This window comes from Cygnus atratus, chromosome 10, assembly GCF_013377495.2.
Source record: "Cygnus atratus isolate AKBS03 ecotype Queensland, Australia chromosome 10, CAtr_DNAZoo_HiC_assembly, whole genome shotgun sequence".
Taxonomy (NCBI): Eukaryota; Metazoa; Chordata; class Aves; order Anseriformes; family Anatidae; genus Cygnus; species Cygnus atratus.
The window spans coordinates 14,797,774-14,810,870 of record NC_066371.1 but is presented as its reverse complement, the minus strand read 5'-3'; the positions used below and the strand labels follow the sequence as shown (position 1 = coordinate 14,810,870).

At 38.8% G+C, this 13,097-nt stretch overlaps 1 protein-coding gene across 1 annotated transcript in view; it reads right to left on the bottom strand.

Annotated features, from left to right (window-relative positions):
• SFMBT1 (Scm like with four mbt domains 1) overlaps nt 1–13,097 on the bottom strand; it is a 77,642-nt gene continuing 64,545 nt past the window's right edge. Inside the window, exons 11-21 of the mRNA XM_035546935.2 lie at nt 12,662–12,788; nt 11,840–11,953; nt 10,740–10,782; nt 9,316–9,380; nt 7,727–7,866; nt 4,874–4,983; nt 2,997–3,172; nt 2,074–2,252; nt 1,634–1,879; nt 1,010–1,138; nt 1–141 (exon numbers count right to left, since the gene is read on the bottom strand). Coding sequence (XP_035402828.1) covers nt 1–141; nt 1,010–1,138; nt 1,634–1,879; nt 2,074–2,252; nt 2,997–3,172; nt 4,874–4,983; nt 7,727–7,866; nt 9,316–9,380; nt 10,740–10,782; nt 11,840–11,953; nt 12,662–12,788 — 1,470 coding nt within the window. The remainder of the gene's footprint in view (nt 142–1,009; nt 1,139–1,633; nt 1,880–2,073; nt 2,253–2,996; nt 3,173–4,873; nt 4,984–7,726; nt 7,867–9,315; nt 9,381–10,739; nt 10,783–11,839; nt 11,954–12,661; nt 12,789–13,097) is intronic.

Here is a 13,097-nt window from a genome sequence, read left to right as displayed (position 1 = left end):
TTAGTTAGCAAACTGCTGGTAAAAAGCAAGTTTGACCCTCTCAATGTGATGGCAAAGTTTAATAGCTGGCCCAAGTTTCAAGTCCATGCACTCCTGAACGGTGGGCAGGGTCAGCAGCAGCAGTGCCTGGCCGTCAATTTCCTGTCAGAAGACAAAATCTCCATAGTGACTTTGCATTTTTGTTCTCCATCCCCCTGCAGCTTTGATTTGCTGTAATTTCAGATTCATGGGCATTTGTGAATTAGTAGTTTCTTCCATGCTACTCCAGGTAACTTAAGAACCTTTCTTTCTCACTAACAAATTAATTCCTTTCTTAAAATGCTAGCTCAAGTTCACTACTTAAGGGACAGAACCTCATGAGAGGCTATTTTTAAATCAACCTAACAATAGAAACAAAGGAAATTTCACGCAGAAAGTCCTTCTACCTAACTTCTAATCATTCTATAGAAACAGATGTTCTACAAGGTAAAGTATATCTTCTGTAACATCTATCATAAACCATATTCAGCACCAGTTCCAGTACTAGTCTTGATAGATGATTTTTTTTTTTGTGGCAAATTTTAACTAAGATGCATCATTTGACTTATATTTCTACTCGAGTCATCATACTTTAACACAAAATTGTTCACTTGTTGCATACAACATTATGACACCTGCAGTTAGTCTGCAGAATGGAAAACATTTATCATTTGGAGTCCTCAACTCAAGTTGCAAAACAGTATCACCTAAAAAATCAGCTGCTGCTTTTGTGGTGCTTAACTGTGGGCATTCTCTGTGGTTTTGGGATTCTGATGCCTCACAGACTAAAACCTCCTCCACTGAGTACTAAGAAACCCAAACACAATTGTGTCCATTCACTTAACTCTCCTCTCCCAAACTACAGCAAGTTGTGCATGTGTTTTTTTTTCTCAGAACCCTACTATACAATTTAAACTAGCTTCTTTTTGTGATTCAGTAGAGGCTGAGAAGCAAAGTGACAGAGCTTCAACGCTTTAACAGAAAATCATACCTGGTCGAGGAATATTCTTGCCAGCGGTGCACAGTCGGTGGATTTGAGGAATCGCACGACGTCAGCCACGCTCCATTCCAGAGGGTTACTGTCCAGCTGCAGCTTTTCAGCAACTTCAATCTTTATGTCCTAGACAAGCCACCCAGCACAAAAAGAACTCCTAAAATATTACAGAAGGCATGGACCAACAGTCCCCTCTGCTCCCCCACACTCCCAATGTTCAGCTGCCAAATAAAGCTGTAAGGAGAGCTCCAAACTGTCCTTGCTCTGTGGTTAAGAGATGTGCAGAACAGCACTATGCTGCAGGTGGAGGTCACATCCTCACAGCCAGTAAGCAGTGATCTAAAACCAGGATTTGGCACTGCTGAAGTTGAACCGAGGATGGTTAACAGCTGGGAAGTAGAAAGCTCCCCATTTTGCCTACAGCTTTCTGTTTAGTCTTTATTACAGTCTTGTAACATGACTGTAATAGCAATTATGATTTTTAATTATTCTGCAGGGTCTTCACAATGCCCTTATGGGATAATGGAGTATTTTATAAAAATACACGTAATGGTTAATAGTCCCAAGATATTTGTGCTTACCCAACACTCAGAAAGGGCACTAATGTATTTTCAGAATTACCTTCGGTGAAGGAGGCTTATTTTCATCATCAGAAAAAGAAAAGGTCCTAAGCTTCCTCTTCCGCTTGTCTCGGTCCTGAGCCAGAGAATGAGACAGCTCACTCTGTGTAGGAGAGGATGACAGTGATTTCTTCTCTGATACCTCTGATTCCTCAAGTAATTCGTCTTGCTGCTCCGAAGTGCTATCCTCGGTCAAAGATTCTTCATCTACCTCATCCTGGTCATCTTCCTCTTCTCCCCCGCTGCCCTGGAAGGTAGGGAAAAAAAATAAAATAAAAAAGGAACAAAATCAGAAATAGGAAGTTTAGGACAAAAACTACAATTGCCATCCATGTATCTGCAGTAACCTGAGGTTACAAGGAACTAACAGTTTGTTGTTTCAAATGAAGCTGGTCCATGATCACATACAGTTATCTGTTAAAGTTGGTGTCAGTCTCATACCTGGGGAGATCCAGCTGGAGTGTTATCCACTGAAGTAGAAGAACGTTTTTTCTTATGAACAAAAAAATGTTTTCGTCTCTTCCTTCTTTTATTTGGTTTCTTCATGGCTACTTCCAGGTTACTGTGGCCACCCGGAGGCCTACCTATCCGCTTGTTTTTCCGCTTTCCATAATAGTGTGCTACCAGGACAGAAGAAAGGAGCATCATGTTGAAATGCACCTTCAATGCCACTAGTTATGTTTGTCCATCATCAGGACTGGAAAACCAGTAGCAGGACATTTCCCAGTAGAAATCCCAATTCTGCAAAACTTCAGAATGAGTATGTCTATGTTTTCCTCTTCAATTTGGTTTAAGGAACAAGAGTTACTAATAAATTTTATTTTCCCTGTAACAGGAGATTTACTTATCTTTGAGAAGCCCCATATGATCAGATTTTATGTAAAAATCATCAACTACAGACTTCGTCCAATTTAATGGTGTCTTTTGTGATGTCCTGCAGCTTTTAAGCATGGCCTCCATGCACTGTTTGTTCTCAGTGTCAAATGGTTAAGATAGTTTCAAAAAAACTAAAAGTCTAAAAAACCTAAAAGCTAAGAGAAGAGCTTTAAAGTATTTTATTTTGTTCCACAACAAAATGATAAAAGCAATTACAATGTCACTTAAATTACAGTATTAGTCAATTCTTGTCCCAAAATGTGTCTTACAGAGATAAATACAGCAAAATCTATGGTTTTACCATTTAATTAGAAACTATTTTCATCTGCCCTACACATTGGTACACAGATATTTTGTAGGCCAGCGCACGTAGTGCTTGAGCTTCTCCTTCTGTAAGCAAACCAATGTACTTTGGATTGCTTCTGGAGCAAAAGCAAAATATAACACTCCCAAGTCCCACCTCAGTTTGACAGCCACTGCCTACTCACTGTATTTAGTCTTTGTCAGGACAGAGCAGTTCTCTGAACACTTGTCCAGCACCATCTGAGGGCCGAAGAGGTTTGGACAACACTCCAGCTTGATGCATGTTTTTCTGCAGAAGTCCGCCACCCGATCTGCTGTCCTTACCACTTCCACAGTTGCACGGTAGCTCTTCCCTTTGTACCTGCAATTGAAAATGTGGTCGTAATTCAGGAATCCTCTAATAAAGGACAAAAGTACTTAATTAAAAATGTATAAGGATACTGCTTTAACAACAGACTCAGAGAGAGTCCAGGAAACAGGTAGTCCTGGCTCTTATGACAGATCCTCGAGCAAAGTAAAAAAGCTGACAGTACCGAACATAACAAACACTGCCCTGCCAGTAACTATCAAATACCCTCTGACAGGACTATCCTGGTGTTTAGATGGCGTGATTTCTTTGTTCACAGGGTTCTTTTCAAGGGACTGCAGAAGTGTCCACTGTGATGCAGACAGCTGGTCCCTAAATCCCAAGACTGAGTGCACCAATTCACACTAGAGGCCAAACAACTACTAATAAAAGATAGCATCAAACAGCTTCTCGTGAGCCATTGTATGCACATGTGATGGCAAACAAATGATCTACTGTTGCATTTCCATTCAGTTTTCATCTAACTGCTGAACAATTTGTCAGGACAGTCGTTTGTCATGACTCCACATACTGCTCGTTTGACTCAAAGTAAGAAATAGCCATTTCTTTTTGTTCATCAGCCTTGTGATGGCACGGACAGAGTAGCATGGTGAAATACCCGCCCATCTCGTGCGTCATTTCTGCTTTGTTCTCCCAGCACAGCTACTGACATGCGCTGATATCTATTAGGGATGTCTCAGGCCTGCAAATATCTAATTAATGCACTGAAAAGCAACAACAACAACAAAAAAACACACAAAAAAGGAAATATCCTCCTACTGCAGACATCCCTGCTCTCACTGCTGTGACAAAAGCAAGCAACTTCCATGAAACAGATCAAAAGATTTTTTTCTATTTCAACCACATCTTTTATTTGCATTAATTTTTCTTATGATCTTCCTGTTGTACAACTCCAAACACAGAACAATCCTTCAATACATGGAAAAGTGTCCTTTTACACACAAAACTGATCCAACAAAAGAATTACTGTTATATTCAAAACCATGTAGTAAAGTCTGTGCTATGGCACACTGGGAAAAATCTAATCTCTAGTACACAAACATGGTGACCTAATTACAAGGCCATCACTAGACTATAAGGTAATATCTGGATTTATCAAATATATGCAAATATGATCCTGTTTTTTCTTCCTAGCCACAGAATAATCTTGCAAAGAAGCTCCAACCCAAAAGGCTCACAGGAAAACTAGGGAGCACTTTAGGGTAGGTTGTTGTTGAAAGACTTCCATGCCAGTCCATTTCAAAGCACTGCTACAACTGAATTTCAGAGGAATCTTCCTCCCCTGAGAAACTGGCATGGAAATGCCATAGAAGCCTGAGAAGCTTCCTAAGCAGTATGTGCTTCTGCTTTCAAATACTGACAATTATTTTCAGGCAAATTAAATATTTTAAGCCTCACGTGCTGGTCTGCCCATGGATACACTGTCGTACTGGTACCACACCACTGGTACTTCACCAATAGCTGCTAACGAGCCAGCAGCAGAGCGCACGTGGCATATTAAGGAACATTAAATTCAGATGCACTTCACCAGACATTCAGAAAAGACTTTATATAAAGATTTGGAAATTTAGTCAGTCAGCATCTTTACATGCTATAAGCAATTTTTCCATCTCTGAAATGTGAGAAGTTAAAGCCCAGACCCCAGAGAACACTGTCACTGGGATCAGCTGAGTGGGGAACAGGACGAGAATTTACTTGGCTTTTAGGATCTCTCCATGCCCATGCCATGCAGCCTCTTCATCCAACTGCAGCTCTCGCAGGACACGGCTGGGTTTGTAAGCTGCATTGATCAATAAAGTGAGAACCTATCGTTGGGTGAAGAGGAGAAAATGTTTAGGTTATTTGTACAATGAATCTTTTTTTAAAGTGCTAGGGTAGAATAGGAAATTAATTCTATTCATCTGAATTATCCAGCATCAAAGCACTCATTCACAGCACGATTACAGATACTGCCAAAATGAAAACAGAGAGCAGTCAACACTTTGGGCCATGCCACACCTTCACAATTTGTCTGCAGAGTCACAAGTGTATCACAAGTCTATCAAGCAATTTCCCAGTCACTGCCTTCGAATTACATGTCACTAAATTGAAGCGCTGAAGCACGGGGCTGGGTACCACATTTGCATAACCTTGGGTAAATCTGAGTTATCACCTTAGAGCCTGTTTGACGCACGAAGATATGCCTACAAATGCTGCAGGGTTTTACTGCCTGCCAACCCACTGCTTGCTACAAAATCACACTCCAGAATCTTAAGGTCCTTTTTGCTTTTGTGAGCCACAATAAGGCCTGTACTATAATAAAATGAGAATTTCTCTGGTGCTGTGCAGCAAGTAACTCAAAGTTGTGAACAGCTTCAAATTAGTGTGGGATAGTACAAAATTTACATTCAAATCGTATTTCTTATTTTCCGCGTTTGCTTATCCCAAATTGGTTGCACCAACGTATCAGGGTTGCAGCTTCAGTCCTACTACCACAGCAATCCAGAGGTCTACAGCTCCAGTGAACAGTATTCAATTATCACACTATGCAAGTACTGAACTCACTGCAGGATTTATACAAAGAGTCAGAATCATAATTAAAATGCATATAACTAAGCAGATTGGTTGAACTTTTAGCAACACTCAGCATCTGTACATTAGCAGGATTTGTGCATACTTCATGCTTTCAGGTGGTGAAGAAGGTTAAACCTTCTTCAAGGTGAAATGAAGTTGCCACAGAATTTCACACTTGCTCTTCTGGAGTGCTGAAGAATTTACATCAGAGAACTGAAACTTGCAGAAAGGATGGGGAGAAATACAGTGTGGTGTTCACTCAGTTTGACAACGTGCAGCATCCCGCATGGGAAGGGACATTCAGCCCTTGCAAATGAACATGCTGTAGGACCAACGAAGAGCAGCCACTCCAATGAGAGACTGCAAGGGCATCTTCTGATACCAGATCACATCTAAAGACTGAAGATGCTTTTTTGCTAAAGAATCTGTTTTAGTTTTGTCAAGAAGTGCAAAAACTGCTGCTTTAAAAATAATAAGTGACATTTAAGCTGTCATTTGGGGGTTGGACCTGATGATCTCTTGACGTCCCTTCCAACCCCTACAATTCTGTGAATTCTGTGATAAGGGTTCTCAGAGATAGCTTCTGTGAGCTGCAGTTTCCTCCCATAATATAGATTCACCATGGTAGATCAAGCCTGTGTTTCATGAAATCCAGGTCTTTATCTGAGCAGCCACTAGGGCCATTCACTTCTGAAAAAGGTAGGTAACTCCTCCATCTTCCATGCCATCTGGCCATTTCTATAGCAGTAATTGCTTTTATAGCCTAATGCCATCAGTCTCAAATATACAATCTTCATCCCATACAGCTGCGAGTTTAAGACTAGTCTTAATTTACCTATCTGAAATCCCAGTTAAGTTATTTAACAAGAAAATGCTCTTTCCATTAAGCAAGGTACATTAGCAGATTTGCTCAAATACAGGCTACCTCTTAAAACCAGATTTCCCCCCACAACCTGGGGACACAATACCATTTTTTTCCACAGTCCTGGGACCCCAGCTGCCCACTATCTATTTTACTAGGTATGAGTAAGCTTTATCCAGTGATAAAGTACTTGAACTTGATTAATGAGTTGAGATGAGGGTACAGGTCTACTTAAAAATTCACAACTGCATTCCCCCATCTCCAAATGCTGAAGGATCAGATATATGTTTTTAAGCAGAGGTGTAGATAAATCATTTAAACAATTTTATGGGCATGCCAAAACACAAGTTTTAATTTTTAAGTCAAATATTTGAGATCAAAACAAGAGTATGCATCTCACTCAAATGTCCACCATGTTGTATACTGGTATGATGCACACATACCCTTTTATACCCTTTTCACTTTTATATATTTATGTCTGAAGACCAAAAAAATTAATATGCACCCCCACTGCTGTTAAAACATTATGACTAAGGTCTTTTTACTGTTTCATTCCCCCCGATGTTTGCTGGGGACGGCTACACGTATGCATGCAGAAATAGAACTTCTTCAGTAATGAGCTTATCCATTATTTCATCAGATCATTGCAAATTATATCAAACTTAAATATTAAGAATTCTTTTCATTTCCCAATTACTGAAAACAGTTTTCCATTTCTGCTAAGAAAATCTGTATTTCCTCTGCTCTAACATCAATGGTGCAAACTGTGAAGGAAAGCTTTTGGGATTATCTGAAACTAAATTCTGTTAATTAAAATTGAAGCATTTATTACAGCTATAAAAAGATACTAACTCTTTTGGTCATGGCAATTACAGGTTACTCTGTTTTAACCTAAAAAAAAAAAAGTTAGCAGTTGAAGGTTGACTTAACTCCGACAAATGGGACGCTTTTACTCTTTCCAGCTATTCATAAAACAGTCCATGATTTATCCTTCATTTTATACAAAAACCCCGTTCACTCATCATCAGTTTATGAACGCCTTAAAAGTATTAATTACCCATCTATAATTAGAGAGGCACTCTAGAGTTTACGATGCACTGCTAATAGAGGTCCACTGAGTAGAACCACCTCACCTCTTTCAGAACAAGAACACAGTTCCCAGGTCCCACAGACTGAGGAAGCTCAGCAATCCTGCCTTTGTTAAGGTAAGGCCCTGAGAAGCACCGGTGGTTGAAGTAGATCTTTGGGCAGCAGTACTTTCCATTAATTATCACTGAGAAAAGAGAAAACAAAGATTTAAATCACGTGGTACAACCTCCCGAGCAAATTACTTCTTGCAATGCTTAATATTTTGCCTGCTGTAAAAAAGGAAGGAAAAGATCACCTGAATGAGTTTAGTTTGGGCGAATACAGGTGTCAAATTTGCCATCTCAGGACTAGTTATAGATGTTGCTAAAAATATTTCCCATACTTAACAAGCATGCTTGCAAATTGACAAACTATAGAAAATAAAGCCAGTTATATATCAGAAAAGAAGCATTTCTTCTGGCTAGTCTGATGCTTTATGGTACCTCAGTGAGAACAGGCAAGAAGATGACAATCCCAACTATTTGGTAGCAGAGCTCATTCTAACACAGTAATTACAGACAAATTTTCCAGTCGAATAACTCTCTCTCCCCTAAACTTTTGCCACCAGAGAAGCTGGCAAAGTTCTCCAGTATTCATCCTAAACTGCAATATTGGTTGCTTTGCATTTTCACTCTTTTCACTCGATCAGAACTGATTCAACTGATGAAGTGACCTTTGATGAAATGACATGAAGTTTGTTAAGCCTTCGAAGTGGTCCAACGCTGCTCAAAATTAAAATTCTGTATAATATGTATTGTAAGATGTATTTTATTATGTATTAAAAAAAGAAGTTTAACCCTAACAGTGTTGCAGTATTTTTGATTGAGCAACACTATCACTTAAGATCTTAAATTCAGTAGGTGATAACTGCTAAATAAATGAAGTAAAATTTACATTATGACTCTATTAAAAAACAATTAAAATGCTAAGAAAGCACAAATCGTTTGTATAAAGCTTGCATTTGGTGCAGCTTCAGATATGCATTTCACTATACAGTAAACAGCAGAAGAGGCATTTTGTTGCCAAACAGACAGATCTGTATGACTCTTTAACCAGCAGATGTACTTATTCACCATATTCATTCTTGCAACAGTTTAGAAGATTATTAGATTTCACCATCTGGCACACAACACAGCTTACCGTTTGAATTGCCTTTGTTTATCATGATTACAAAGTTATAAAAAGCAGATAAACCTGCTTCTCAAAGCTAGAATCTAACAACTCAAGAGTACAGATGCTGCGTGCTTGTTATGATGCTTCTCCCAATGTTATTAAACACAGCAGGTGACATTAACAAATCATCTGCATGGGTCACAGCATACATTTGGCTCCACATATTCTCTGTAGGTGGAAGAAAGTTTGGTGTAAAAATTTACTTTCCAGGTTTAATGCACATTTCAATTACAGGACACAGAAGTAATTGTATGGTTTTGTTCATTTCATTTTCTGATGTTCAAATCAATCAAGGATGAAAATCTTCAAGCTCTTTCCTCATCTTCTTTCCCGTATCCTGACAGAAGACTATTGAGCAGCACAATGAGACGGGACTGTTGAAGGATTTTGGTTTTGTTCCCCTGCCCTTCCTGATCAATACCTGAGTCAGAAGAGTTTAGTTCCTGGTTCTTTAGTCCATCATGAACTGTCCTTGAAGACAAAACTCTGAAAGGCAAAGAAGGAGGTTGGGGAAAGGGACAGATGGTAAGGACAGCGACCCCTCAGCTGCTAAAACCCAATCATTAAAAGCCAAAACCGTTCTTGCTCCAGCTTTATTAATTTGCTTTTTATACATTCTGTATTTCATAACATTGCTCACGTCAACTTTTTTTCTTAAATATACAAAGACTATTGATTTCAATTTGGAAAGAACTACTGTACTGCTAACAGCTAGCAGCAATCATACTTTGCTTGAAGCATATGGGCTGGCATGCTGATCATAGAATCATAGTTACACTAACATATAATCTGATAATCACTTTACACAAAGCAACTGAAAATAGTTTACTTTTTCTACCTCCTTTATCTTCATTTCACAGCACAAGGCAATGTACCGTCTTACCTTATGCACTTTGAAAAAGATGGATTTTAAACAGAACTCAATCAAAATGAATCAAGCACTCTGGTAAGAATCCCAATTACAAAACATGGAAGAACAGTCTGCTCGTTATTTTAAGAACAATGAAAACATTGGCAGAACCACCGACAGATCTGGTGTTTGTAAAGATATAAGTCAATAAAACCAACTGTCAGGCATTCTACTGAGCATTTTTGAGCAGGCTCAAACGAAGGAGTTTCATATGCACGACAGTTTGTAGATGAACTGTAGATATTAGTAGGACTTGTCTTTCCTTTGTGGCTAGTTTGGCCTTGTAATTAATTAAATTCAGGAAAGAAGTATTAGATGTACATCTACTGAGTAACAGTATTCACGCTAGAAATGAACTTTCTAATCAACTGTGCAAAATCACAGCTACGTGTTAAGGCAGACACATTTTCTAAGCATGTTTACCTTACAGCAACTGTATTATTTCAAAAGGGAATACAACAAAAGGGGAATTGAAAAGCATTTTTGTACTCTTCCCTATTAATCACCATTAAAAAGGCTAAAGCACATGTGATTATAAATTCACATTCTTAAGATCAGGCTAGTTCTTCTTAAATATATTTCAATACTCACAGATAATCCAATCTTAGAAATGACAGATTAAAAATTTCAAGTCTAGACCTTCAATGACTTGACCTATTCAACAGGTCAACTCAGTTCAGCCACACTAGCATTGCTAAAAAACAAATTTCAAGCTTTCTATATCACTATCTATCACAAGCTTTCTATACCACAGTGGCGCAAGAGGTCTTTTTCAATATCAACAGGAACTACCAACATCACAATAAACAGACTAAGGAATCTCTCAACCCTCAGTAGAGGGCTTCTCTAAAGTTGTGTCCCCTAAGACAACAGATTTACCAATTAGGGAAACAAACAAACACACAAAAAAGACCCAGCAAAACACTGTTACTTACTGTTTCTCGGGTTGAACTACTGCAATCTTTTTCTGCTTGTTTACTGAAAGGAAGGAGAAGAAAATAAAAACCACAAAGCACAGGAAGCAAGCAAATGAAGCTTCTACTACTGTATTTACTAGACACCTTTCCTTTAAGTTATATGCCAAAGAGAATCTATACTCAAAGTCACTGCAACTGTTAAATAGCTGACCCACTAGAGTCAATTCTTACCTTACAATCAGATACTAATATTATAATAATGGTAGTAAATAATAAGATAAGGCAACATGTGCCTCCACAGCAATTTCAGGCTTTGTCCTCATCAAACATCTGGCTTTTTTTTAAGCTTCTTTTTTCTGATTAGGCTCCTCCCTCCTCTGCTCTTGGCATTGCAGACATTTCCCAGACGAGTTTCTCTTGCTTTGACTTGCAGTGAATGACAGCTCATTCCAATCTTACCATTTTACTATCTTACCTAATAGACATTCTTCAGTTTTTCCATCTCGCATTAAGCTTTAATAAACAGAACTCACTAACCAGTTGGGAGAAGGCACTCTCTTACATTACTTACAGTGTAATTAGAACAGATAGGATTTACTTTTCAACATTTTGCCATTGAGGGATCATGACAACCTGGCACATTTACAAAGCCATTCCTCCTCACTTTTAACTCCCAAATGCATACATACTCAACAGTGTTTTACTAAGGCATTAATTTTGCTTGCACAACCCAAGTAGAAAATCAATCAGTCAGACACATTGCAAGAACAGCTCAGACAAAAGTATATGCACAGCACGCGCGTGTGTGCATGCATGCATACATATCATTTCTTTACTGTGGCTAATGCATTGTTTCCACGCTCTCTTACAGGCTGTGAGGGTCTCAAACCAACAGTGCCTATTTTGGAGTTGTTGTATGGATTCCAACTCCACTGAAGTATTTCTCACAGCTGGACCAAGAAGGCAGGGAAACAGTTGCCAAAGGGATAGATTGTCCATACACAGTGGAAATTTCCAAATTCAGTGATGCTGGAACTAACTGTGCAGTAACCTACTCTCAGAGGTCTCACCATCTCTATCAAACCAGCTAACCACTACAAACAAAACACAACTGATACCTATTGCTTTGCGAGGAGGTCTGAGCTGATATCCATTCGTCTCACACCAACCCACTGGAAATATATCCATTGATTCCACGCTCACTATACAGTCAGGTACGGGCTTTTTGGAACCTGTTCAGTTAAAAGAAGTAAAAATTGAAACAACTCATAACAATCCAAAAAACTCATTTGGTTAATGCTTGCTATGTTGCCAGAGAAGCTCCCTTTTTTTATTTACCGTTGTATATGGTACACAATATCAATTGTATATTCATCCTCCTTTCTTACCCAGATTCCTTCCTGACCTCATTTCTTTCCTCTTAAAGCTGGAGATGGGAATTTGCCATCCACAGGTTAGCAGAGATGCACAATGCAGAGTAAATGCATGCTGATGTACTTTCAATCAAGAAGTAGGATTAATGTGGAGGGTGTCTCATATAGCCTATTCAGTCCTAATGAAGAACCTCTCCAAAAGTTTTCTTCCTATGTCTGGTCAAAGGTTGGCTCAGGATGGAAGTCACTCATTTATTTAAAAAAATGTTACAAGGCCCTTGCTTTCTAAAAGATACTGATCAGCCTTTCACACAGTACACTAACCTCGCACCGACACACTGCAGTGCACAAATGCAATTCTTGCCTGGCTTAAATAAACACTGCCATACAAAGCTAGCTGAGAAACAGGCAGTGCAAATGGTTTGCTGTGTTTTTATTGATGAAACAGTGATTTGCTGCCAATATTCAGCAGGTAGTGAGCTTGTTCCAGATACTTTTCAGGTTAGATGATGGTACCACAGAATAATCAGTGTTAACTGCTACACTTCTCTTCCTGGTTATGCTTACCCTCCAGCTGAAGCCAGAGGTAAGAATCTTTCAACTTGGTGACTGTAGCAATGCAAACTTCTTCAGGATCAACAGGGTTCACAGCCTCAAGTTTCATATTCTCTTTAAATCCGTGGTCAGAAGTTAACTAGGAAAAAGACAGAATACTTCAATAGAATACCATCTGTATATCCAATGTATGATATGAAAAGCCATGAACAGGAATAACACACAAAAACCACAATGTCTGAGTATCACAGAAGGACAGTCACAAATAGAAGACTTCAGATCATTAGCATGTTAAACACAAATAATATATATTACAAACTATAAAGAGTTTAAGTTAGGAAAAAAAAAAGATTCTATAGACAGACCTAGAAGAGAACATATTTGTACTCAAAAATAAGGAGGCTGAGACTCTCTGAAAGGATTCATTCCACTCCATGCAATCAGGGAT